Source organism: Pongo pygmaeus, chromosome 5, assembly GCF_028885625.2.
Source record: "Pongo pygmaeus isolate AG05252 chromosome 5, NHGRI_mPonPyg2-v2.0_pri, whole genome shotgun sequence".
Classification (NCBI taxonomy): domain Eukaryota; kingdom Metazoa; phylum Chordata; class Mammalia; order Primates; family Hominidae; genus Pongo; species Pongo pygmaeus.
Genome location: NC_072378.2, coordinates 71,502,860 through 71,529,790, shown reverse-complemented (window position 1 = coordinate 71,529,790; position 26,931 = coordinate 71,502,860). Strand labels below are relative to the sequence as shown.

At 35.8% G+C, this 26,931-nt stretch overlaps 1 protein-coding gene across 20 annotated transcripts in view; it reads right to left on the bottom strand.

Annotated features, from left to right (window-relative positions):
• Positions 1 to 26,931, bottom strand: part of RIMS1 (regulating synaptic membrane exocytosis 1) — a 515,969-nt gene that overhangs the window by 223,880 nt on the left and 265,158 nt on the right. For all 20 annotated transcript variants that reach the window (XM_054491261.2, XM_054491259.2, XM_054491257.2 and 17 more), the window contains exon 5: positions 2,314 to 2,654. In XM_054491261.2, coding sequence (XP_054347236.1) covers positions 2,314 to 2,654 — 341 coding nt within the window. The remainder of the gene's footprint in view (positions 1 to 2,313; positions 2,655 to 26,931) is intronic.

Here is a 26,931-nt window from a genome sequence, read left to right as displayed (position 1 = left end):
CTAGACATAAAAAACATGTTTTCTTCTCATTCCAGTCTTAAATCATTTCAGTTACAATAATTAGTTATAGGGATTTGGATCTGAAGGTGGAACTGTAAGGATGTTGGAATTTTACAAGGTAAGGGATCTAATGGGAACACATATTATTACCAAATATAGTTTTCATAAGAGTGTGATGCTTGTACTACATTTAGCAGCTCACTGAAGCATAGTTGCTCTTGTTAGAAGTTTACATTGAATCAATTTACTTTTCTTGAAATGCTGAAAAATACTTACCTTGCAGGGTTCATGTGAGGATTAGAGACACCATCTGTGAAGATGTTTTATGAAAGGGTAGAGTGTCATGCAAATGGAAGGAGTTCTCCAGTGTCTCTGATTCTTTGCTCTACTAATTATACTTTTTCTCATCTCTACCTTTAATTTTCTGTTTCTAACTCCTTGACAGTACAAAATATGGTCAAGAATTCTTCAGTAATTTAAAAGAAAGAAACAGTGTCTCTTTCAATCTTGCTTCTCCCTGAAGTTGCCCAGCTCTTTACACCGGCCACCTCTCTTCCTGCTCCTGTACCTCCCAATTCCTCATTGCTTTCCTATGAATTTATATCATTAGTAAAGGTATTTGTCCCTATCAATCTTCTTCAAATTTTAACTAAAAAGTCAGAACAAAAAGTATCTATTCAGCCCTCGTTCTTGAAATTTTTGTAGTTTTTCACTATATGTCAAAAACAGAACTCTTTTCTCTTTAGAAACTTTACAGCTCCAAATTCTCTATCTTATTTAAAGATATCATCTTCCAACCAGTTCCAAACTGCAGCTTCTGTATTTTTGTCTTTTCTTCTCCCACAACAATTTGTCACCAAATGCTATTAATTCTACCTGGCCTGAGATATCTCTAGTGTCCTTTCTATCCTTTCTCCAAATAGCTTAGTTACACTCATTCTCTGGTACTGCCCTCTTATATGCTGTGTAGCTCCCCTACAACTCCTGAGTATCTTATAAAGCTTAATTCAGAAGTCACTTCCTCTTTCCTAGGGCTCTCAAAATACTAAACATATTGCCTAGTTTTGATCAAATTAGCATCCTGGTTAATTGCCTAGGTGTCTGTCTTCCCTAGGATAGTGTGTGGTCTCTTCCCTAGGATTTGTCAGAAAAGGGACCATGTATGTTCTAATCATCTTTATACCCTCTGGTTCCTGGCACAGTGTTTATCTGTAGTAAATACACATGACTACTGGCTTGAATAATAGCTACATTCACTGAAAACCTACCATGTGCCAGCTTGGGAACACATGTTCTCTTTTAATACCTGCCACAACCCTGCAAGTGAGTTTTTACTGCCTATCGTGGCAGAGCCAGGACTAGAATCCAGACCTATTTAACTTTGAAGTCCTTGATCTTTTACTGTATGGACTTTGCTTGAAAAGGTTCAAAAGCTTTCCTTGGAGCCTCCTTTCTCCAAGTAATGGTTACACATACAAAAACAATAAGCCCAGTCTAGGTGCTAACAAAAGTCCTGGCCCCAAAATCATAAGCCTCATGAAGATAAGGGCTCTGTCTTCTTTGTCAACACTTTTTCCCAGTGCATAGCTTCATGTTTGCCCATGAATACATTTTTGAATGAATTAATCAAAGTAAATAATCTGATTATATTCGTCCCTGTTTAAATATTCAGTGGCTTCCCTTTCGTCTACAATAAAAGCTATAAAATGTCACCTGTCCCTTCACTACCTCACCAGCCTTTTCTCCCCCACATTCCCTCTGCTACTTGCACTGTAGCCAGCAGCTATCCTTTAGGAGGCCCTCATGTTGGGCTTGTTCCTTCAGGCCATGGCCTATGCAGATACCTGGAGCATCCATCCTACCCTTCTGGTTAATTCCAAAGTCACTCTTTAGAGCTCAGCATAAAAGAAATATCCTTAAAGAAGACTTCTCTGATGTGTCCACATACTTTCTGATAGGTCAGATTCCCCCGTCACATCCCTCAGAGCACACTTGTAATTAAAGGGCTAGGTTTATAAGTGAAACATGATCTAAGAGCTTTTCTGAGTTCATCATTGGAAGTTGGTAGCTCAGCTGGGTGACTTAGTTCATGTTTACATCTGTGCGTGATATGAAAGAAATGCTTTCAATAAAGGTCTCCTAAGGAATACATTCTAGAGATAGACAACGCCCCTCAGGCCTGTTGTTTTTCCATGTGGGGCCTGAGAAGTACTACTTCCACATATTCCTCGTAAGAGAAGTTAAATTCTTGAAAACGGCTTTGCTCTCCTAGCAAAATCTTGCCTTTTGCTTACAGGGTGAAAGAACTATTACCTCTCTCTAGGAGGTTCACTTCTAGACCTGGATGAAGCCTGCTTCTGTTCAGGCCCCAAGGCTTGCTGCGAGGGATCAGCCCCTTTGCTCCTGTCTGGTGGTGCGCTGGGAGGAGCAGCATCCTGGGAGGAGGCAGCTGCTGTGCTCAGGGGTGTCTGAGACCGGGATCGCTCTTGGAGTCGTGCTTTCTTTTCTCTTGGTACCTCAGAGCCAGCACCTGTAGCTGTATCACTCAGGGTTCCATCCTGACTTGTCTGCTGAGGGCCACTTCCAAAGAACCATGCCCCAGATTTGGTTAAGATTTCTTGTTGCTTTCGACATAAATTGCATACCCACATAACCTATTTGAAGAAGAAAGAACAATATAAATTTTTATGCCCTCTTGGAAATAATTTTTCAGTATCTTAAAATATATTTAAGAAAAAAAGAACAGTATTCATTTTCATATTTATCCTTGCAAATTTCTTGTGAAAATGGTCCTCCCACAAGTCACAGTCAAATATATGAATGCCTAGACAGGGACTTGTCTGAGACTAGAGAGCCTCTCGGCAGCCAGAGTAGAGTTTTTTTCTCAGCATTTCTAATTTGATGATTCTGAGTTTCCTTTTACCATATATCTGTCATTTTTTTATAATTGACTCTGGAGTGTTAGCAAAAATGTTCTAAGCAAGGTAGTTAACTGATGAGAAAAACGTTACGAGGAAAAAAAAAAAAAAAGAAAAATGTTACCAGGAACTACAGAATCAATATGTAAATACATAAACCTCAGTACTTGCAAATATTTTTAAAAAGTCTGTCTTTTCAAAAATCATCCACAATTAAAGGCAATATTAAAAATATTCATATAGAAGAAACAAACATAAAAAGTAAGCACACAAAAAAGGTCAATCTGTATATTTTCTCTAGTATCTTAGTAATAAACTAACCTTAAGCTTATTTATGCTATAAAATATAATTTTCCATGCACATATTTACTAAAGCAATAAATGTGATCCTGAGTTTATTCATATATGACCACTCCAATGTAATGTTCCCCAAGGAGAGCTATTGGGGAACCATCATTTAGCAACATATCCACTGATAAATTATAAGATGTAGCACCACTTAAAATAACCCTATGTATCTGTTCTCCATTTGATGACCTTTAAAATGAATGTAATAATGAGGACGATTATCATAATAAAAAATAATAATAGCAGCAATGACTAGCTGTCACAGGGCAAAGATGGGGGCTAACAGCTCCATAAGCCGTCTTTTCAAATATCCTCAGTACCTCTGTTTCTTTGTACTGTAACTTTACATCGCTGCCTCAGTTACATGCCTCCAAAGGCACTTCAGGTGTTTTGTGTTTGTTTCTACTTCAGCAACTACCTCCACAGGAAAAGCTAATTACCAAACTCTAGGCTTCCTTTTCACAAATACTGACTCAATCAACAAGTACTCAAAAATATTGTATCAGGATGAATAAATCATAGATACATTAATTAATAAGTAATAGAAAACAGTACAAGAAGCATTGTTTAGTAGGTCAAATGAAGAAAATGAACTACTGAAAATATTCAGATAAATGGGGAAAAACTGTAACTATAGCCATAGAATAAGATGAAGCTAAAATAAGAATAAGAAAAAGACAGGAAAAAAGTAATACATTTTTTTAAAAGGAAAATACTGCAGATGAATTAAAAACTGCTTTCCAGGCAAGAAAACTCAAATGAATTATAATATAGGAAAAATTAAGACCGAAGAGAAATACTTGCTATAAAAAATTTAAAATTCATGAAGATTAGTTGATTTATTTAGACTTTCCCAGTCATCAAATGAAGAGTACTAGGTTCAAAAAAGCAGTTAGGTATAACATCTACACAAAGTATTATAACCAATATTATGGAATTCTCATCTACTAAGATGTCAAACAAGACGAACAATTCATTGCATAAACCTATATCAAAATAAGGATTTTATGGAAAGTAACTTCAATTTAAGTGCTAGCCAAATAAGGGTATATTTTACAAAATCTGTTACTGAGTAGGTCCCTCAGAAGTCCTGATTGTTTGAACATGGACATATTAAGGGTAACATTAAAAGGTGCAATACTCCAGGGCCAGGACCTTCATGAACAGTCAGTGACAGAGTCTCTTCTGCCCAGAACCCTGAGTGGGGACAGGGGACGTGTGTGTGGTGGGAAGGTTTTGTTTTGTTTGTTTGTTTTTTGTCTCTTTAGCTGACAGACCGTAATAAGAAAGTTTGAAATCATGTAATTCAAGAAGATTGGTATGAAATTTTGACTATTTTACATCAAATAAGAAGACATTAAATTTGTATTTCTTAGACTAATAATAAGCAACTTATTACTCATCATTTAAAGTAGGTTCTTTTCAGCCAGGTGTGGTGGCTGACGCCTGTAATCCCAGCACTTTGGGAGGCTGAGGGGAGCAGATCACCTGAAGTCAGGAGTTCGAGACCAGCCAGGCCAACATGGTGAAATCTCGTCTCTACCAAAAATACAAAAATTAGCCGGGCATGGTGGTGCACGCCTGTAATCCCAGCTACTTGGGAGGCTGAGGAAGAAGAATCACTTCAACCCGGAAGGCAGAGGTTGCAGTGAGCTGAGATCCCGCCACTGTTCTCCAGCCTGGATGATAGAGCGAGACTCCATCTCAAAATAAATAATAAGAAATAAAATAAAATAAAGTAGGTTCTTTTCTACAGAAATATCAAGGTATACTTAGGATAAATATGCAGTTTTTAAAAAACCAGAAAACACAAATTTACAATTACAAAGTTTCTAAAATTGAATAAAGCTAAATAAAGAAGCAGAAAGGAGCACAATAATACTGATAGAAGGGTAAAGGATACTCTTCATTTTACATTTGAATATTCTCTAGAAATCATTATCACAATCTTATTTTGATTGCTTCACATTTTTAAACGTTACAAAAAATGGGTCAATGAGAACTAACTGCCAGATTTGGGCATGTTCCAAATTTTGAGTATGTGCAGAACTGCTACCAGATCAATTAAAAGAAACACAATTTATTATTATTAAATAAGTTGAATTTTACAATTTAATTTCATTTCCAATTTATTCAAAAGGTTACAATTAGTGACTATGTCAAAACAGCACAGGTATTTTAAATTCTATTCTTAAAATACTGTGTATTCATTTAAGTGTGATGCTTCGTTAATTTTTTCTGTTTTTAACATTTAGTAAAATATTGTATAATTCCAAACTTTTCCTATGTCTTATTACCTTGTACACCACAACATTTTTAAATTTGTATTTTTAGATTAACTATAAGTGTAGTCAATCCATCCTCCAAACTGAAAGTAAAATTAACCGTGACAATGTTAAAATATTTATTTTTATCAAAATATCACCTCCCAGTCTCTATTTTCAGTTCTACAAATTAACCATACCACAGATTTTACAAATAAAAAATAAATTGGTCATATGAGTTATAAAGAAAAATATATGATTACAATAGAATATTGTCATACGTTTCAACACAGTTAATACCAAACATTGCAGACCTCTACAGTACATTTTTTGAAGTCAGTATTAAGTATTATATTTGCCTGAAGCTATAGATAATAAAAGAGTGCGGTAGGGAGTCATTTTTAACAGATTTTTTTTTAAAAAGAGGATAAGATGTAACTTTGCCTACAAAAAAATGCTATTTATTTAAAGCACACAAACACACCTTTTAGAAATTGCACTATGCAGGATTATACCCTGATTAAATACCCTGGGATGTGTTCCAAACTAATCTAAACTAAAGTAGGCCTGTGCAATAACTTATCTTAACAATTTACAGATGTTAAGCAATCACACACAAACTTAATTCAAATACTATCGTGAAGTTACATGACTTTTGAAACACCGTGCCACATATCAGAAAATATGCAGGATTGAAAATTGTATTCTGACCTTTTGCTGTAACTGCATTTTTAATTGTATTTTCCTCTTAATTCTTAAGAAGTACAATAAACTATTTTATAAAACCCATAGGGATTTTTTACCCAGAGAAATAAAAATTGCAACACTTTCTACCATACATACACAGAAAATTCCATAGATAAAACCACAAGTTTGGCAGAAAAACTAAAAAGGTATTCGAGTGGAAGAAATATTAAAAAACAGACCCGGACACACAGAACAAAAGAAATGTGCCCCTGATTTATTCTTGATGATATTACTAAGGTGATTCATGAAGAGGTCCAGAATAATTTTTTTTTTTTGGGGGGATGGAGTTTCGCTCCTGTTGCCCAGGCTGGAGTGCAGTGTCACGATCTCGGCTCACTGCAACCTCTGCCTCTTGGGTTCAAGCAATTCTCCTGCCCCAGCCTCCCAAGTAGCTGAAATTACAGGCGCCCGCCACCACACCCAGCTAATTTTTGTATTTTTAGTAGAGACAGTGTTTCACCATGTTGGACTGGCTGGTCTCAAACTCCTGACCTCAGGTGATCCACCCTCCTCAGCCTCCCAAAGTGCTGGGATAACAGGCGTGAGCCACTGCACCCAACTCAGAATTCTTATATTAACGCAAATGTCTTCCTTATAAGAGTATATCTGAGGTATTTAGTATTATAACATAAAGAATAAATATAAGCATGAAGGTTTAAAAAAAGACATTGTGATTCAATTTTCATTTGATATTTTTACAGATAAATTTTAAGATCGATTTTCAATGAATATAGGATGTTTTTAAAAATTATTATGGTACCATTTTGAAAAACATGAAAAAGAAGATGAGATAGTCAATTACAGTTGCTCATTTTCCTTTCTCTATTCAGTAAGCACTCACTCTAGCAGAAACTGGGGACAAAATTATCAAGGTAATATTTCAACTTTGTTGACAAAAGTAGATGAGAGGGTAGAAAACAGTAAATGTCAGAACAAATGAGCTCTCTTTGGTTCTTGTAGTGTGAATGTGTATGTGGGTGGGAATGGGTGGGTGTATGTGGATATGTTTCTCTTAGTCTCTTATTGTTGTTATTGCTATTTCATAAATTTATTTCCCTTTGGAAGTTTATAAAATATGTGGTTTTATTAAAGACAAAAATATGATATAGAATGTTTCTTTTTAATGGGTAAATCACTTCCAATTCCACTGTCTTACTATTAGCATTTTAATACAATTTTCTGTGCAAATTTAAAATAACTGAGATTCCACTGTAACTCTATATCCTATTTATATATTTAATATTATAGCACAAGTGTTTCTACATGATTCTAAATGTTTCTAAAGCATTTTAATATCTACAAAATATTCTATAGAGATGGAATATCACTTACCTAGCCCTTAAACTGCTTATAACTTTTCACATTAACACAGAACTCTGCAGTGAAAAGTGTGTTGATCAAACTTTTTTTCATATTTATGGTCTTTTTTTAGGATACATTAGGAAAAATCAAATTATTTGGTAAAATTTTAGAACACATTTAAAGCTCCTCTCATATAATCACTGTGTGGTAACAGTTGGGGCTCTCTGTATAATTTGCAAAATAGCTTCCCAAAAGAGGTGCTAAATTGTTACCCAAAAGTGACAATATCAATTCTGTGCTTTAAAATCTAATGACTTAATAATGCCCCCAAACCCTATACTCTTACAAATGTTTCAAATTTGAAATAATACAGTGAGATTCATTTAGATAATAGAACCATAAACCCCACAGCAAAAGAGGAATCTCAAGGAAGGGAGATAACAATGAATTTCTGCTAAGTGTATGTATGTAAAAGGGTGGTAAGTGAAACAAAATGGAGGAAGCTGTAGCTCAAATCACAGATGGAGGAGGGCCGTAACCAACAACGGAGCTGATCTTCTCTGCAGAACCCATGAGAAGATCTAGGTTAGATGGCAGATACTATGGCAGGAGAGAAGTGAGAAATAGAATTAAAACAGATGACTACTTGTCTTTTTTTTTTAAGTTTATTTTCCATATGCAGAATGACCACTTTCCCACAAATCTGAAACAGACAGGTGTTGTTGACCTGCAAAGAGCCTTTCTCATTCTTGCAGGTAGGTTTTCTCCATCCTAATGGCTGGTTCTCCAGTTGTTCATTCAAAAACACCTCCCACATATGCACACACAAACACACACCCCAATCATCCATTCTCATGCCTTGTTTTTGTTTATTCCCCTATATATGGCTAATCAAGGAACACTAAACTATTAAAATAAAAACTATAAAATTAAAGAGAAAGGCTAAAATCAACATAGAGAAGAATTAATGTTGGAAGAGTAAGAGATAATTCCAGGAAATATCTTAAAGAAATCTTAAAATAACCTTTAATTAGTGTTCAGATGTCAACCTTAAAAGAGCTTTTAAAATTAATGGTAAAATTGTCTCAATAAAAGAATTTAAAAGAAAGGATGTACGAAAAAACAAGAGATAAGAAAACACATAAAATGTTAGATAAAACACATGAAATAAAAAATATGAGATAAAAGTTCTAGAAAAAAAGGACAAAATATGGAGGGGAATAAAGTTGCAAAAATAATAGAAAACAAATTCCCAGAATGGAGAAGTCATTGCATATTAATACAATGAATGGAAAAAGAAACCACTAAGATAAAAATCATTATGAAATTTCAATATAACAAAGCTAAAGAAAAGATCCTGAAAGTTTCCAGAAAGAAAATGTTGGGTCCTAGAGAAAGGAATAGGAAATAGAATGGTATGAGAATTCCCATCAGCAATACTGGATGTTTGAAGACAAGGGAGAAATACTATCAATAGTCTTCGGGAAAATGATACGGGTCCTGAAATTTTATATATAGGTAAACCATCAATCAAATATAAGGCAGTTTAAGAAATTTTCAGAATTTGGAAGAACCTGGAAAATTTACCACTCACATATCCTTGTTAGCAAAACAAAATCTATCAAGAAAGAGGAAATCCAGGAAGCAAATGGTTTTCACAGAAGAGCAAGTGTTAAGGGAAGTCCCAAGATGAAGAGCCCTCTTTGAAACCCTAGAGAGAAATTTCGAGCAGGAGGATGGAGACTCTAGAATGAGGATTCTGGGAGCAAAAATTAAATAAACCAGAAGACAACAGCAACAACACAAAAGGCAAATTGATCAAATGCATAGTGCGATTTTGAACACAAACAAATGAAACAAAAATGTCATAGGATAAAGGGATTTAGCTAAAGGGAGGACCCATTTGTATTTGAAGCTAAGAACATTTCCCATCAAGTAGGACAGTGGTCATGGTATCCGATTTGTAGAATATGAAGCATAATCTAAATTCACTGCTTGGCTCTATGGTTAATAACTGTTAAGCTGCAGAAGTGAACCATAGAAGAAACAAAATAGAGATTCTGGGTGGAAGGACAGAGGAGTGTCCAAATGACATCTCTGTGCTTTAGTATCTTCCTTTATTTTTATATGTCATTGCAATACTGTATGAGCTGTGAAGAGTTTATTAGCCCAAATATAAATGCTTAGTAGTGCCTTGTCTCTCATGAATAGACAAAGCTGGGGAAGAATAGTCAAAATACTTTTGCTCTTTATTATAAGCCTTCTATTTCATCTTTTATCCACATATACACAGTTACATAGTTATATGCAGTATTACATATGGTATACATTTATCTTTTAACATATTCATAACATGATTAAAAATAATTTTTTTGGATCATTTACCATTTACTGATGATTTTATCATTTTTTATTCATTTAAGTTGTACCATTAAGGTAAACACTTTGTTTCGAATGTTTTCCATTTTTGTTAGCATGTAAACTAATCAGATTTTTGTGTACTTATCAATTAAATTCATAGTATTTCTTACCATTTTAATTGATTTATTAACTCCTTGATATAGTTTTTTTTAAATTTTTTTGCTTGCCATATTGGTTTTTTTCTGTTATCATAAAGATGGTTTTCATTTTATATCATCTATTCTATTATTCTCTTCCTTTGCAATCCTTCTGTTGTACTTAAGCTCAGAAAGTGCTTTTATAAATATTCACTTTCATTTTCATTGACTGTTTATATGGTTGAACATTTTACATTGTCTTTCTTGGTCTCTCAGAATCTATTTTGAGGTATAACAAGAGTTAGGGAACTACACTGATTTCTTTTCAAAGATAACCGTCTCAACATGTTTACTGAAGGATATTTCATTTCACTATCAACCTGCAAAGAAGAGTGATCTCTAGAGTTAAACTGCCTAGGTTCTCATCTCACGTCCATCTGTCAATCCACCTGCTTGCAATTCACTCAGGCCAACTTGCAAAGCCTCCCAAAGACTCATTGTCATCATCTATAGACAGGGGGTAATAATAGTTCCTATCTCACTGAGTTGTTTTGAGAATTAAATGAAATAATACATCTAAATTGCTTAGCATAGTGCCTGAAATATAGTAAGTAAGCATTATCAGCATTATAATGGTTATTTTATCATTATCAGAAAGGTTCGGGGGGGCTATCAGATTCATACAATATCAGTAAGAAAATTATTTTTTCCCATGGAGGTGTGTGTGTGTGTGTGTATATATATATACACACACATATATGTAATATAAATTTATTATATATTATATATGTATTTATTTGTATTATATAATACATGTATATATGTATATATATACACACACATATGTATGTATATATGTATATATACACACATATGTATGTATACATGTATATATACATATATGTGTATATATGTACATATATATGTACACATATATATGTATTCATTTGGGGTACACACATATATAGTGTATATATGTGTACATATATGTGTGTATATATGTGTACATATATACATGTGTATATATGTATAGATATACACATATATGTAATATATATTTATTATATATTATATGTATGTATATGTATTATATATAAATATATGTATTATATATATAAATTCAATATGAATTATATTACATTATTTAAAGTTTCTACATTTCAAAGTTGACTTTACACACTATCTAATGGTCTGTCACTCACTTTTCTTGTTTCTGTAAATGACTAAAATTTGTATTATCTTGATTCCGTGTAGGTAATGGCAGGTAAGAGGCAGCAATGAATACTGAATCATGGTTAAGGAGCAGCCCTTGGAGGTAGAATATATGGGCCTGAATCCTTATTTGCTGACGTTCTCATTATCCCACCTAGGACAGCTTATATCTTCTCTCTGTGCTTCAGTATCCTCATTTATAAAATAGGGAAAATAATAATAATGATTTCACAGACTCTATGTTAGGACTGAGTTATACAAAACTGTGTTTGACACATAGTAAACATTCAATAATATTTTTATTAGCATTATACAACATTTATTGCTGATGTGTCTTCAAACCAAAGGTAAATAAATATTATTTTATTTTGCAATATAAAGTGATACACTCAGTACATATTTTTGATTTCCACAAATATTTTAGGTGCTTGTTATGTGTTAGGCATGGTTTTAGGTGCTAGGGATGCAGCACTGAAAAAAATAGACAAAATTTCTCCCCACGGAGTTTATGTTCTAGTGAAAAAAGACAGAAACAAAACATAATGGTAGGCTGAGTGTGGTGGCTCATCCCAGCACTTTGGGAGGCTGAGGCGGGTGGATCACAAGGTCAGGAGTTTGAGACAAGCCTGGCCAACATAGTGAAACCCTATCTCTACTAAAAATACAAAAAATTAGCCAGGCGTGGTGGTGGGCACCTGTAATCCCAGCTACTCAGGAGGCTGAGGCAGGGGCATCACTTGAACCTGGGAGGCGGAGGTTGCAGTGAGCAGAGATCGCACCCTTGCATGCCAGCCTGGGCAACAGTGCAAGACTCTGACTCAAAAAAAGAAAAAAAAAGAAAAAAACCCATAATAGTAAACATATGTGGTATTATAGATGGTGATAAGTACTGAGGAATAAATGCAAAAGAAAAAGGCATTGGGCATTCCGAGTGGTGGTAGAGTACAGTATAAAATTGGCTAGTCAAAGAAAACTTCATTGAGAAAGTGATATTTGAGTAAGAGTAAGCTATGCAGGTATCTGGAGGAAAGCATCTCAATGTAAAAACAGCAAATGGCAAGGACTTTGTGGAGCTTATACCTGGTGGTTTCAAGGCACAGGTGGAGCCGAGTAAGTGATGGTTCAGGTCGTATAAGATGTGTTCAGTAAAGTAATGAGTCAGACCCAGTAGGTCTTTGGGGACTATAGCAATGACTTTGACTTTTATGATGAGTAATGATGAGCCATTGGAAGATTCTGAGGAGAGAAGTCATCTCATATATCTTTTGTTTTTGAGACAGGGACTCACTCTGTCACCCAGGCTGGAGTGCAGTGGCACCATCACAGCTCACTGTAGCCTCAACCTCCTTGGCTTAGGTGATCCACCCACCTCTTCCTCCCAAGTAGCTGGGACCACAGGCAGGCACCACGTTCAGCTAATTTTTGTTTTTTTGTGTTTTTTTGGTAGAGACAGGCTTTCGCCATGTTGCCCAGGCTGGTCTTGAACTCCTGAGCTCAAGCAATCTGCTCGCCTTGGCCTCTGAAAGTGCTGCAATTACAGGTATGTGCCACCATGCCCAGATATAACTTGGGTTTTAATAGGATCCTTTTGGTTGTTGATTGAGAATAAAATATAGGGAATCAATTGTGAAATATTTGTGACTTGAATTCTATTACTGCAATTTTTGCTCTCTTTTAGCTCATCTTTACAAAATGTGTTCTCTCATTCCTTTAGTTTATCTTTTTGTGTTACTTTGTTGGAGGTGTTACCTCTGATAGACAGCACACGACTGAAATGTATTTTGGATCCAATTGATAATTTTTGTGTTATGATAGCACCTGAATATGCAGCATTCCTTATTTCTCTGTCTTATCTCAGGTCCTCCATTCATCGAAAGTAAATGCATAGACTCATGCACTGTATTTCATACTTTCTGCCGATTGAGGACCTCGCTTATCATTGACTCCTTTATTTTCCTGAGTCTTCAATCTCATCTTCTCTACTACTCTTTTCCTCTTGGCATATAACCACAAAAGTACACAAAATAATCAAGACTTTTCTTCCAGTAATAACAATTTGAACCTCCTCTTTCTCGTCACTTTTTTCATTACCCTCCTTAAAACCAAGCCACTTGTTAAAGTAACCTAAATTCATAGCCTCTCAACTTTCTCACACCTCATTTCTTCCCACCATTTTGAAATCTGACTCATCCCTACAATTACACTTTTCTTCCAAGGACATTAGTGATTCCTTCCATAGTGCCAATTCTACTTAGTGCAACTTTTTAACTCTCATCTTAATAAGTTCTTTTGAGTATTTGGAATTCCTAACCATCCCTCATTTTTGGTTTCTAAAATTCAGTGACAATTTTCTTTTCTGGCCTTCTTCCTATTTGTATCACCTCTTCTCATATTTCTGGCTAAAATCTTCGTTCTTTACTCTTTTATTAAATGTTGATGTTACACAGGACGCAATTCTTGCTCTTCTACATTTGTTACTTAAATGGGCTTCATGAAGGATGTAAAGTTTTCCAAACTTTTTGATCTCAAGCCCTCTGAAAAAATATTTTTGAGAAGGCTTATATAATAAATATTTGTGTAATGCATTATGCATGCCTATTAGAATAACACAGTATTTGCATTGTAAAACATGCAGAAGTAGAAATTAAAATAAGATAAAAATATAAATAGAATTTCAATTTTATTTTGTACCCAAAAAGAATACCTTGCACTATAAACTGCTGACTCTAAGATCATAATTTCTAGCTCAGACACCTTTACAAATATCCAAATCCATTTATCTTCTTATTTCTATATATGGCCACTTAAATGTTACACAGGAGCCTCAAACTTAAAATATACAAAACAGAAATGATCACACTTCTCAAAAACTTTCTTGTCCAGTACTTCTTGTTTTAGTTAACAGTACCACCATCTGCAGAGTAACCCAATATATTGATCAAAACTTGATCTTAGCCTACCCTTGTTACAGTAGACAGACACAAGCAGGGCAGGAGAGGGCTCCCCACCACCACCAGGAATGTCAGGCGACTATCAGGTGATGGTCAGGCAAAGTTGTTAACTGTCTCTCTAAAATAATAATTGATCTCAGCCAGCGCCAGGAAAAGGCAGTCTCCCACTAGAAAAAAAAAAAAAACAACAACCCTGAAACTAGTGATCAGCAGCTTCCAACTAAGATCTCAGGAGCTGGGTGAGTGGGCTCAAGCATGTGCACTATGAGACAAAACGACAGAGTTTAACCGGTATATGGCCTTCCTCTAGGAATGCTAGACTGGTAAAGGAAGAACAACTCAAGTGAGCATTGCGTATAATTCCAGTAAACACACTGTGCATGTTCCCCTCCCAAGCGCTAGCACACCACTGCACATGCAGACAGCCCACCCCAAACGAATAATCAGGAAAGAAGGGACACAAGACGTTAGAAGTATGCCAACATATAAAACCCCAGTCCAAATGTCAAAAGTGACTTGTGATTTGATCTCACAAGTCACTTGACACAAGACCTTAGAAGTATGCCAACATATAAAACCCCAGTCCAAACGCCAAAAGGGACTTGTGATTTGATCTCACAAGTCACTTTGCTTAGTCCTCTTCCAAGTATACTTTATTTCCTTTCATTTCTGCTCTAAAGCTTTTAAATAAACTTTCACTCTTGCTATAAAACTTGCCTTAGTCTCTTCATCTGCCTTATGCCCCTCAGTCAAATTATTTCATCTAAGAAGGCAAGAATTGAGGTTGCTGCACACCCATAAGGATTTGCCGCTGCTAACACCCTTTCCCCAATCTTTCATCAAATCTTCTTAATTCTGATTCTGGAACATAATGACTCAAATTTATTCCCTCATGTCTATCCCCATTGTACTGCCTTATTTGGGCCATCATCTCTAATAGCAATATCCTAATTGATGTTCTTGCCTCTTTTATTGCTCCTGCAATAAATTATCCATACCATTTCCAGATCTTTCAAAATTTTAAATTGCCAAAAATTACATAAAGAAGAAAATAATAAATATTAGAGTGAAAATAAATGAAATGTAAACTAAAAAAAACCAATAAAACCTAGAAAAAAATCAATGGACCCAGAAATTTGCTTATTGAAGGGATTAATAAAATTGATAAAATCCCACAGCACTGGTCAAGAAAAATAACAGAAAATATAATTACTCAAAGAAAGGACAGCACTACAGAGCCTAGAATTATTAAAAATACAAATAAGAGAATATTATGAACAACTGTATGTCAATAAATTCAGTAACATGAATAATTTCTCAAAAACTTGAACTATCAAAACTGACACAAAAAAGAAACTGAAAACCCGAATAGTCCTTTAGCTATTAAAGAAGTTGAATTAATAATTGAAAGCCAATTTATAATGAAAATGCCAGAACCAAATATCTTCATTGGCAAATTCCTTAAAACATATTTAAAGAGCAAATGATATCAATCTTACTTGAAGTTTACTATTTAAAAAGAGGGAGGAGAACCATGTTCACTTCTGAACTCACTTTATCAGATCAGCTTAGCCCTAATACTAAAGTCCTGACACAACAAATTTTTGAAAATGATTAAAAATAAAATTAAAAACTGTCTCTCAAACAGGGAAGCAAAAACATTTAAGAAAAAAATTACCAAACTTAATACAGTACTATATAACCATATAAAAACATTATTACAAAGTGAGATTTATCCTAGCAATGCAAAATATATATACACATATATATGCAAAATAAACATATATTTTATATACAAAATATATGTGTATGTGTGATAAATATATATTTAAGAAAAAGTATTGACAAAATCCAACACTTTTAATGAGAAAAAATGCTTAACAAACTAGACATAAAAAAGATTTCAGAATAATTCCTCAATATGATAAAGTAATCATCAAAAAAAACTACCACTAACAGTACATTTAAGGATAGAAGGCAAATGTTCTCTACTTAAGATCAGGAACAAGGCAAATATATATACTTTTTAAACCTCCATACGCCAGTGTAATAGCAATCATAACAAATATAGTCAAGCAATAAAAATAAATAAAGATTAAAAAGGAAAAAGTAAATCCATCTTTGCAGAAGTTATGATAGTATATGTAGGAAATCCTAAAAAAATCTACAAAACACTATTGGGACTAATAAATTAGTTTAGCAATTAGCAAGATACTAAGTCAATAAACATAAGCAATTTTATTTCCATACACCAGAAGCAAACAATTAGAGAGTTACTTTTTTTTTTTTTTAAATAGAGATGGGCTCTCATTATGCTGCTTAAGCTGGTCTCAAACTCCTGGGCTCAAGTGATCCTCCCGCCTTGCACTCCCAAATCTCTGGGATTACAGGTGTGAGCCACTGTGTTCTACCTAGCAAGATAATTTTTTAAAATACAGTTTATTTGTAAATACCCAAAAAACCAAAATTCGTAAGGATAAATTTAACAAAATATGTCCAAGAGATTTACACTAAAATTTATAAAATATTGCTGAGAAAAGTATCCCTACAAAATTTGTATGTTGAAGCTCTAATTCTGAATACGGCTGTATTATGAGGAAGGGACTACAAACAGGTAATTAAGTTTAAATAAAATTAGGTCATAAAGGTGTAGGCCTAGCTCAATAGGATTAGTGTTCTCAAAAAAAAAAAAAAAAACAGACACCAAGGAGTTCGTCTGTCTCTCTTTCTCTCTGTCTGTCTTTCTCTCTCTCGCTCTCTCTCTCTCTCTTGCTGTGTATGTGTGCACATGTGTGTGTGTTTGTGTATTTCTCTCTCTAGCTCTCTTTTCACACAAGCCCAGAGGAAGGTCCTCTGAGGACACGGTGAGAAGGTAGCCAACTACAAGCCAGTAAGAGAGCTTTCAACAGAAACTAACCCTGTTGGCACCTTGTTATTGGACTTCTCAGCCTCCAGAACTGTGAGAAAATAATTTTATGTTATTTAAGCTACCCAGCTTATGGTATTTTGTTATGGAAACCCAAACATATTAATACAAAGAGCAAAATAAATGCAGACATATACCATATTTAATGACTGAAAAACTCAGCATTGTTAAGATGCCAATTCTCCCAAATAATAGATACCAGTAGGATACCAGAGGTCAGGAGAGAAAAGTTTAGATATTTTTCCCTTTGTATTACTGGTAGTTTTGACCATTACTTCATCCCATCATGGTTCCTTTTGGGTGGCCTCCTCATTCATTATTCTCTTACGGCCCTACTAGCAGCATTTTTTCTCCTTACTCATTAGATCTAGGTATATTCATGGGTTCCAGCTTCACATCTGTTCAATCTCTGATTGAATTAAAATAATCTGCCTCTTCTCTTACTGCCTGCAAGGAGCAAAAGTACATTGTCTCAGTGGATAACAGGATATAAACCTCAAATTATATCTATAATTTTTCAAGAAAAATATAACGCATCCCTACATAGGCAATACCACATGAAAAGAGAGAGACATACACAGATAGATATAAAGGCATAAAGAGAGGAAGACAGAGAGAGAGAGAGGGAAACATACATAATGGAAATAGACCAATGGACCCACAGGAGATACAGAGATAATGGAGTGGATGTATAAGGCACATATTTCAATATGTTGTTGGCAAGTTCAGTAAGTTACATAAAAACATGGAGAATTTAAACAGAGAACCAGGAATTACATAAAAGAAATGAAAATTCTAGAACTAAAACTAAACATTAAATGAACTTATATAATTAAGAACTAAGTAGACTTGTGTATTTTCAAATTAGACAAAACAGAACATAAGATTAGTAAGATTAGTGAACTCAAATTAGAATAAAATACATAGCCTTAAGTAGGGAGAATAAAATGTAAAATACAAAACAAATATGATTATAATAAATACACAAAACATGGAAAAAATATTTAATATATGTATAATTGGAGTCTTAGAAGGAAATAATATAGAGTATGGGGCAGAAGCAATACTTCTGGCCATGGTTTCCCGAAAACAATTGCTATGAATTTAAAGTTATTGTCACCCCAAATTCATTTATTGAAGCCCTTATCTGAAATATATTTGGAGTTGGGGTCTTTGGGAGGGTAATTAGGTTTACTTGAGGTCATGAGTGTGAAACCTCCATGATGGGATCAGTTCCTTTATAAGAAGAAAAAGAGACCACACTGTTCTCTCCCAGCCATTTGTAGATACAGTAAGAAGGTTGTTGTTTGCAAACCAGGATTTGAGACAACAAATCTGCTGTTACATTGATGTTGAACTTCTAGTCTCTAGACCTGTGAGAGACACATGTTTGTTTTTCAAGCCACACAATCTATGGTATATTGTTATAGCAGCTGGAACTGTCTAATAAACCAATGAGAGACATTATGCCACAGATTTAAGAACTGCTGCAAACCATCAGTAGAATAAATACAAAGAAAACAACATACAGGAACATCATAATAAAACTACAGACAAATACAAACTTTTGTGGAGCCAAGATGGCCGAATAGTAACAGCTCCACTCTACAGCTCCAGGCGTGAGCGACGCAGAAGATGGGTGATTTCTGCATTTCCAACTGAGGTACCAGGTTCATCTCACTGGGGAGTGTCAGACAGTGGGTGCAGGACAGGAGGTGCAGCACACCGAGCATGAGCCGAAGCAGGGTGAGGCATCGCCTCACCCAGAAAGCACAAGGAGTCAGGGAATTCCCTTTCCTAGTCAAAGAAAGGGGTGACAGACGGCACCTGGAAAATTGGGTCACTCCCACCCTAATACTGCACTTTTCCAACAGTCTTAGCAAATGGCACACGAGGAGATTATAACCTGCGCCTGGCTTGGAGGGTCCTATGCCCATGGAGCCTCGCTCATTGCTAGCACAGCAGTCTGAGATCAAACTGCAAGGCAGCAGCGAGGCTGGGGGAGGGGCACCCGCCATTGCCAAGGCTTGAGTAGGTAAACAAAGTGGCCCGGAAGCTCGAACTGGGTGGAGCCCACCGCAGCTCAAGGAGACCTGCCTGTCTCTGTAAACTCCACCTCTGGGGGCAGGGCATAGCCACAAAAAAGGCAGCAGAAACCTCTGGAGACTTAAATGTCCCTGTCTGACAGCTTGGAAGACAGTAGTGGTTCTCCCAGCATGCAACTGGAGATCGGAGAACAGACAGACTGCATCCTCAAGTGGGTCCCTGACCCCCGAGTAGCCTAACTGGGAGGCACCCACCAGCAGGGGCAGACTGACACCTCACATGGCCGGGTACTCCTCTGAGACAAAACTTCCAAATGAACAATCAGGCAGCAACATTTTCTGTTCACCAATATCTGCTGTTCTGCAGCCTCTGCTGCTGATACCCAGACAAACAGGGTCTGGAGTGGACCTCCAGCAAACTCCAACAGACCTGCAGCTGAGGGTCCTGACTGCTAAAAGGAAAACTAACAAACAGAAAGAACATCCACACCAAAACCCCATCTGTACGTCACCATCGTCAAAGACCAAAGGTAGATGAAACCACAAAGGTGGGGAAAAAACAGAGCAGAAAAACTGGAAGCTCTAAAAATCAGAGCGCCTGTCCTCCTCCAAAGGAACGCAGCTCCTCACCAGCAATGGAAGAAAGCTGGACGGAGAATGACTTTGACGAGTTGAGAGAAGAAGGCTTCAGACGACCAAACTACTCCAAACTAAAGGAGGAAGTTCTTACCCATGTTAAAGAAGTTAAAAACCTTGAAAAAAAATTAGACAAATGGCTAACTAGAATAACCAATGCAGAGAAGTCCTTAAAGGACCTGAAGGAGCTGAAAACCAAGGCACAAGAACTATGTGATGAATGCAGAAGCTCAGTAGACAATTTGATCAACTGGAACAAAGGGTATCACTGATGGAAGATGAAATGAATGAAACGAAGTGAGAAGAGAAGTTTAGAGAAAAAAGAATAAAAATAAATGAACAAAGCCTCCAAGAAATATGGGACTATGTGAAAAGACCAAATCTACATCTGATTGGTGTACCTGAAAGTCACGGGGAGCATGGAACCAAGTTGGAAAACACTCTGCAGGGTATTATCCAGGAGAACTTCCCCAATCTGGCAAGGCAGGCCAACGTTCGAATTCAGGAAATACAGAGAAAGCCAGAAAGAAACTCCTCAAGAAGTGCAACTCCAAGACACATAATTGTGAGATTCACCAAAGTTGAAGGAAAAAATGTTCAGGGCAGCCAGAGAGAAAGGTCAGGTTACCCACAAAGGGAAGCCCATCAGACTAACAGCTGATCTCTTGGCAGAAACTCTGCAAGCCAGAAGAGAGTGGGGGCCAATATTCAACATTCTTAAAGAAAAGAATTTTCAACCCAGAATTTCATATCCAGCCAAACTAAGCTTCATAAGTGAAGGAGAAATAAAATACTTTACAGACAAGAAAATGCTGAGAGATTTTGTCACCACCAGGCCTGCCTTACAAGAGCTCCTGAAGGAAGCACTAAACATGGAAAGGAACAACTGGTACCAGCCACTGCAAAAACATGCCAAATTGTAAAGACCATCAAGGCTAGGAAGAAACTGCATCAACTAACGAGCAAAATAACCAGCTAACATCATAATGACAGGATCAAATTCACACATAACAATGTTAACCTTAAACGTGAATGCGATAAATGCTCCAATTAAAAGACACAGACTGGCAAATTGGATAAAGAGTCAAGACCCATCAGTGTGCTGTATTCGGGAGACCCTTCTCACATACAGAGACACACATAGGCTCAAAATAAAGGGATGGAGGAAGATCTACCAAGCAAATGGAAAACAAAAAAAGGCAGGGGTTGCAATCCTGGTCTCTGATAAAACAGACTTTCCACCAACAAAGATCAAAAGACACAAAGAAGGTCATTACATAATGGTAAAGGGATCAATTCAACAAGAAGAGCTAACTATCCTAAATATATATGCACCCAATACAGGAGCACCCAGATTCATAAAGCAAGTCCTTAGAGACCTACAAAGAGACTTAGACTCCCACACAATAATAATGGGAGATTTAACACCCCACTGTCAACATTAGACAGATCAACAAGACAGAAAGTTAACAAGGATATCCAGGAATTGAACTCAGCTCTGCACCAAGTGCACCTAATAGACATCTACAGAACTCTCCATCCCAAATCAACAGAATATACATTCTTTTCAGCACCACATCACACTTATTCCAAAATTGACCACATAGTTGGAAGTAAAGCACTCCTCAGCAAATGTAAAAGAACAGAAATCAAAACAAACTGTCTCTCAGACCACAGTGCAATCAAACTAGAACTCAGGATTAAGAAACGCACTCACAACCGTTCAACTACATGGAAACTGAACAACCTGCTCCTGAATGACTGCTGGGTACATAACGAAATGAAGGCAGAAGTAAAGATGTTCTTTGAAACCAACAAGAACAAAGACAGAACATACCAGAATCTCTGGGACACATTCAAAGCAGTGTGTAGAGGGAAATTTATAGCACTAAATGCCCACAAGAGAAAGCAGGAAAGATCTAAAATTGACATCCTAACATCACAATTAAAAGAACTAGAGAAGCAAGAGCAAACACATTCAAAAGCTAGCAGAAGGCAAGAAATAACTAAGATCAGAGCAGAACTGAAGGAAATAGAGACACAAAAAGCCCTTCTAAAAATCAATGAATCTAGGAGCTCATTTTTTAAAAAGATCAACAAAATTGATAGACTGCTAGCAAGACTAATAAAGAACAAAAGAGAGAAGAATCAAATAGACACAATAAAAAATGATAAAGGGGTATCACCACTGATCCCACACAAATACAAACTACCATCAGAGAATACCATAAACACCTTTACGCAAATAAACTAGAAAAATCTAGAAGAAATGGATAAATTCCTTGACACATACACCCTCCCAAAACTAAACCAGGAAGAAGTGGAATCTCTGAATAGACCAATAACAGGCTCTGAAATTGAGGCAATAATTAATAGCTTACCAACCAAAAAAAATCCAGGACCAGATGGATTCACAGCCAAATTCTACCAGAGATACAAGGAGGAGCTGGTACCATTCCTTCTGAAACTATTCCAATCAATAGAAAAAGAGGGAATCCTCCCTAACTCATTTTATGAGGCCAGCATCATCCTGATACCAAAGCCTGGCTGAGACACAGCAAAAAAAGAGAATTTCAGACCAATATCCCTGATGCACATCATGCAAAAATCCTCAATAAAATACTGGCAAACCAAATCCAGCAGCACATCAAAAAGCTTATCCACCATGATCAAGTGGGCTTCATCCTTGGGATGCAAGGCTGGTTCAACATACGAAAATCAATAAATGTAATCCAGCATGTAAACAGAACCAACGACAAAAACCACAAGATTATCTCAATAGATGCAGAAAAGGCCTTTGACAAAATTCAACAACCCTTCATGCTAAAAACTCTCAATAAATTCGGTATTGATGGGATGTATCTCAAAATAATAAGAGCTACTTATGGCAAACCCACAGCCAATATCATACTGAATGGGCAAAAACTGGAAGCATTCCCTTTGAAAACTGGCACAAGACAGGGATGCCCTCTCTCACCACTCCTATTCAACATAGTGTTGGAAGTTCTGGCCAGGGCAATCAGGCAGGAGAAGGAAATAAAGGGTATTCAATTAGGAAAAGAGGAAGTCAAATTCTCCCTGTTTGAAGATGACATGATTGTATATCTAGAAAACCCCATTGTCTCAGCCCAAAATCTCCTTAAGCTGATAGGCAACTTCAGCAAAGTCTCAGGATACAAACTCAATGTGCAAAAATCACAAGCACTCTTATACACCAATAACAGACAAACAGAGAGCCAAATCATGAGTGAACTCCCATTCACAATTGCTTCAAAGAGAATAAAATACCTGGGAATCCAACTTACAAGGGACGTGAAGGACCTCTTTAAGGAGAACTACAAACCACTGCTCATTGAAATAAAAGAGGATACAAACAAATGGAAGAACATTCCATGCTCATGGGTAGGAAGAATCAATATCATGAAAATGGCCACACTATCCAAGGTAATTTATAGATTCAATGCCATCCCCCTCAAGCTACCAATGACTTTCTTCACAGAATTGGAAAAACCTACTTTAAAGTTCATATGGAACCAAAAAAGAGCCCACATTGCCAAGTCAATCCTAAGCCAAAAGAACAAAGCTGGAGGCATCACACTACCTGACTTCAAACTATACTTCAAGGCTACAGTAACTAAAAGAGCATGGTACTGGTACCAAAACAGAGATATAGACCAATGGAACAGAACAGAGCCCTCAGGAATAATGCCACACATCTACAACTATCTGATCTTTGACAAACCTGACAAAAACAAGCAATGGGGAAAGGATTCCCTACTTAATAAATGGTGCTGGGAAAACTGGCTAGCCATATGTAGAAAGCTGAAACTGGATCCCTTCCTTACACCTTATACAAAAATTAATTCAAGATGGATTAAAGACTTAAATGTTAGACCTAAAACCATAAAAACCCTAGAAGAAAACCTAGGCATTACCATTCAGGACATAGGCATGGGCAAGGACTTCATGTCTAAAACACCAAAAGCAACAGCAACAAAAGCCAAAATTGACAAATGGGATCTAACTAAAGTAAAGAGCTTATGCACAGCAAAAGAAACTGCCATCAGAGTGAACAGGCAACCTACAGAATGGGAAAAAATTTTTGCAATCTACTTATCTGACAAAGGGCTAATATCCAGAATCTACAATGAACTGAAATTTACAAGAAAAAAACAAACAACCCCATAAACAAGTGGGCAAAGGATATGAACAGACACTTCTCAAAAGAAAACATTTATGTAGCCAAAAGACACAAGAAAAAATGCTCATCATCACTGGCCATCAGAGAAATGCAAATCAAAACCACAGTGAGATACCATCTCACACCAGTTAGAATGGCGATAATTAGAAAGTCAGGAAACAGGTGCTGGAGAGGATGTGGAAAAATAGGAACACTTTTACACTGTTGGTGGGACTGTAAACTAGTTCAACCATTGTGGAAGTCAGTGTGGCGATTCCTCAGGGATCTAGAACTAGAAATACCATTTGACCCAGCCATCCCATTACTGTGTATATACCCAAAGGTTTATAAATCACCCTGCTATAAAGACACATGCACACATATGTTTATTGCAGCACCATTCACAATAGCAAAGACTTGGAACCAACCCAAATGTCCAACAATGATAGACTGAATTAAGAAAATGTGGCACATATACATCATGGAATACTATGCAGCCATAAAAATGATGAGTTCATGTCCTTTGTAGGGACATGGATGAAGCTGGAAACCATCATTCTCAGCAAACTATGGGAAGGACAAAAAACCAAACACCGCATGTTCTCACTCATAGGTGGGAATTGAACAATGAGAACACATGGACACAGGAAGGGGAACATCACACACCAGGGCCTGTTGTGGGGTTGGGGGAGGTATGCATTAGCAGATATACCTAACGTTAAATGACGAGTTAATGGGTGCAGCACACCAACATGGCACATGTATACATATGTAACAAACCTGCATGTTGTGCACATGTACCCTAAAACTGAAAGTATAATTAAAAAAATACAAACTTTTTTAAACAACCAGAGATAAAAGACGCATTATTTTCAAAGGAGTAACCATAATACTGATAACTAACTTCTCAACATAAGAGAAGAAAAGACAACTCAATTATACTTTGGTGATGAAGGAAAATAAATGTCAAATGGAATTCTGTAACAGGAAAACATGTTTTTAAAAATAAAGGCATTTTGATTCAAACAAAAAGTGAAAGTGTTACCAGAATAATGACAGGAAAATAAATACTAAAGAGTGTTTTTAGCTGAAGGAAAATGAAGCTAAATGGAAATAAAAATACAGGAAAGAATAAACAGCAACAGTTGGTAAATATAAATGAATATTGATGACAAACAAGCATAATTTAACATATTTGTCATTATAAAAAATCACACAATAATAACATAAAATATTTGTGGGGATAAGCTATGTGAATTTGGAATGAGGTTCTGATATTGTGGTAAATATGTTAGCATATACTAAGCATTAATAATATAAGATTTTATGAATAACAAAATAGCAAAATAGTGTATTACTGGCAAGATAATGAAAAGATAGAATGCTAATATAACTAATAGAAAAGAAGGTAATAAAATGAGAAATAGGAAATATAAAGATGACAAATTTCAATACAAATATAGTGCCACCTACAGTATGTAAGAAAATTAAATCTTCCCATTTAAATAATCATCACAATGGACTTTGTAAAAAAACCTAAGCCAATGATTTGCTAATCAGAAGAAAGACTACTAGAACATAAGGATACAGAAAGATAGAGTAAAAGAAATATTATACAAACACTAAACAGAAGAAAGCTAGTATGGTTATAATAACGATAGTACAGCCATCACACAAAGTAGACTTGATGCAGTAAACCTTACTAGAGATGAAAAGGAGCATTTAATTATGATGAAAAATTAATTCACCCAAAATACACACAACTCTAATTTCATATGCAGTAACAACATAGTCTCAACCTATATAAACTTAAATTAAAAAATAGGCAAATCACAAATACAGTGGGAGACAGAAACACATCTGTAACTGACAGAACATACAGAATAAAAACAGTAAGTATATCAAATTTGGACAAAATTTGATCTCACTGACACATATAAAAAGAGCTGTGCTTGTTAACTACAGAATAACAAGTATAAATATGTTGTTCTACAAATGCTCTATATATTTGATGCAGTCTTCCCCCCACATGCCTGACACATAAATCCCGAAAAGGTTTTCCAGAATTGTATAAAGAGAGTCTAAAATTATCATGGACATTCTGAAGACAAAGAAGAACCACAACAATCTTGAAAGAGAAAAATTTCAGAGACTTATACTGTTTTATATTCCAGCATTCCTAAGTACAGACAGATTGCTTTTTTAGGCATCAGTGCTACTAGACCAATTGCACAGTTATTTCTATATTTAGGCAGATGATTATTATCTGCTCTAAAAGAAATTAGTATAAGATACCTATACATGATTACATCTTGGATTATCTGGTAGTCTTGTATTCATGTAATTGAATTATTTCCGTAAATGTCAATTAATAAAATGTTTAATTACATGTGGATAAATGCTTTCGCATTTGTAAGAATTTTCACATTAATCCATTTGCATTTTTTCTCAGCTTTATTTAATTGTAATTGACAAATAAAATTATATATATTTGAGATATACCAAGTGATGTTTTTTGTACATAAACATTGTAAAATGATTACCACAATCAAGGTATCAACATATCCATTACCTTAAGTAGTAGTGGTTATCTTTTCTCCGCCTGTGTGGGGAGGTAGAACACTTAAGATCTATTCTCTTACCAGATTTCAAGTATACAATCCACTATTATTCAGTACAGTCAACTTGCTGTATTTTAGGCATCCAGACCTATTGATCATAACTCAAAGATAGTACCCTTTTACCTACTTCTCCCCATTTCCTTCATCCCCCAGGCCCTGCCTAGTAATCATTCTTCTGGTCTCTATGAGTTCAACTTTTTCAGATTCCATATACAAGTGATAAGTGGTATTTTTCTTTCTGTGCCTAGCTTATTTCACTTAACGTGATATCCTCCAGGTTCAT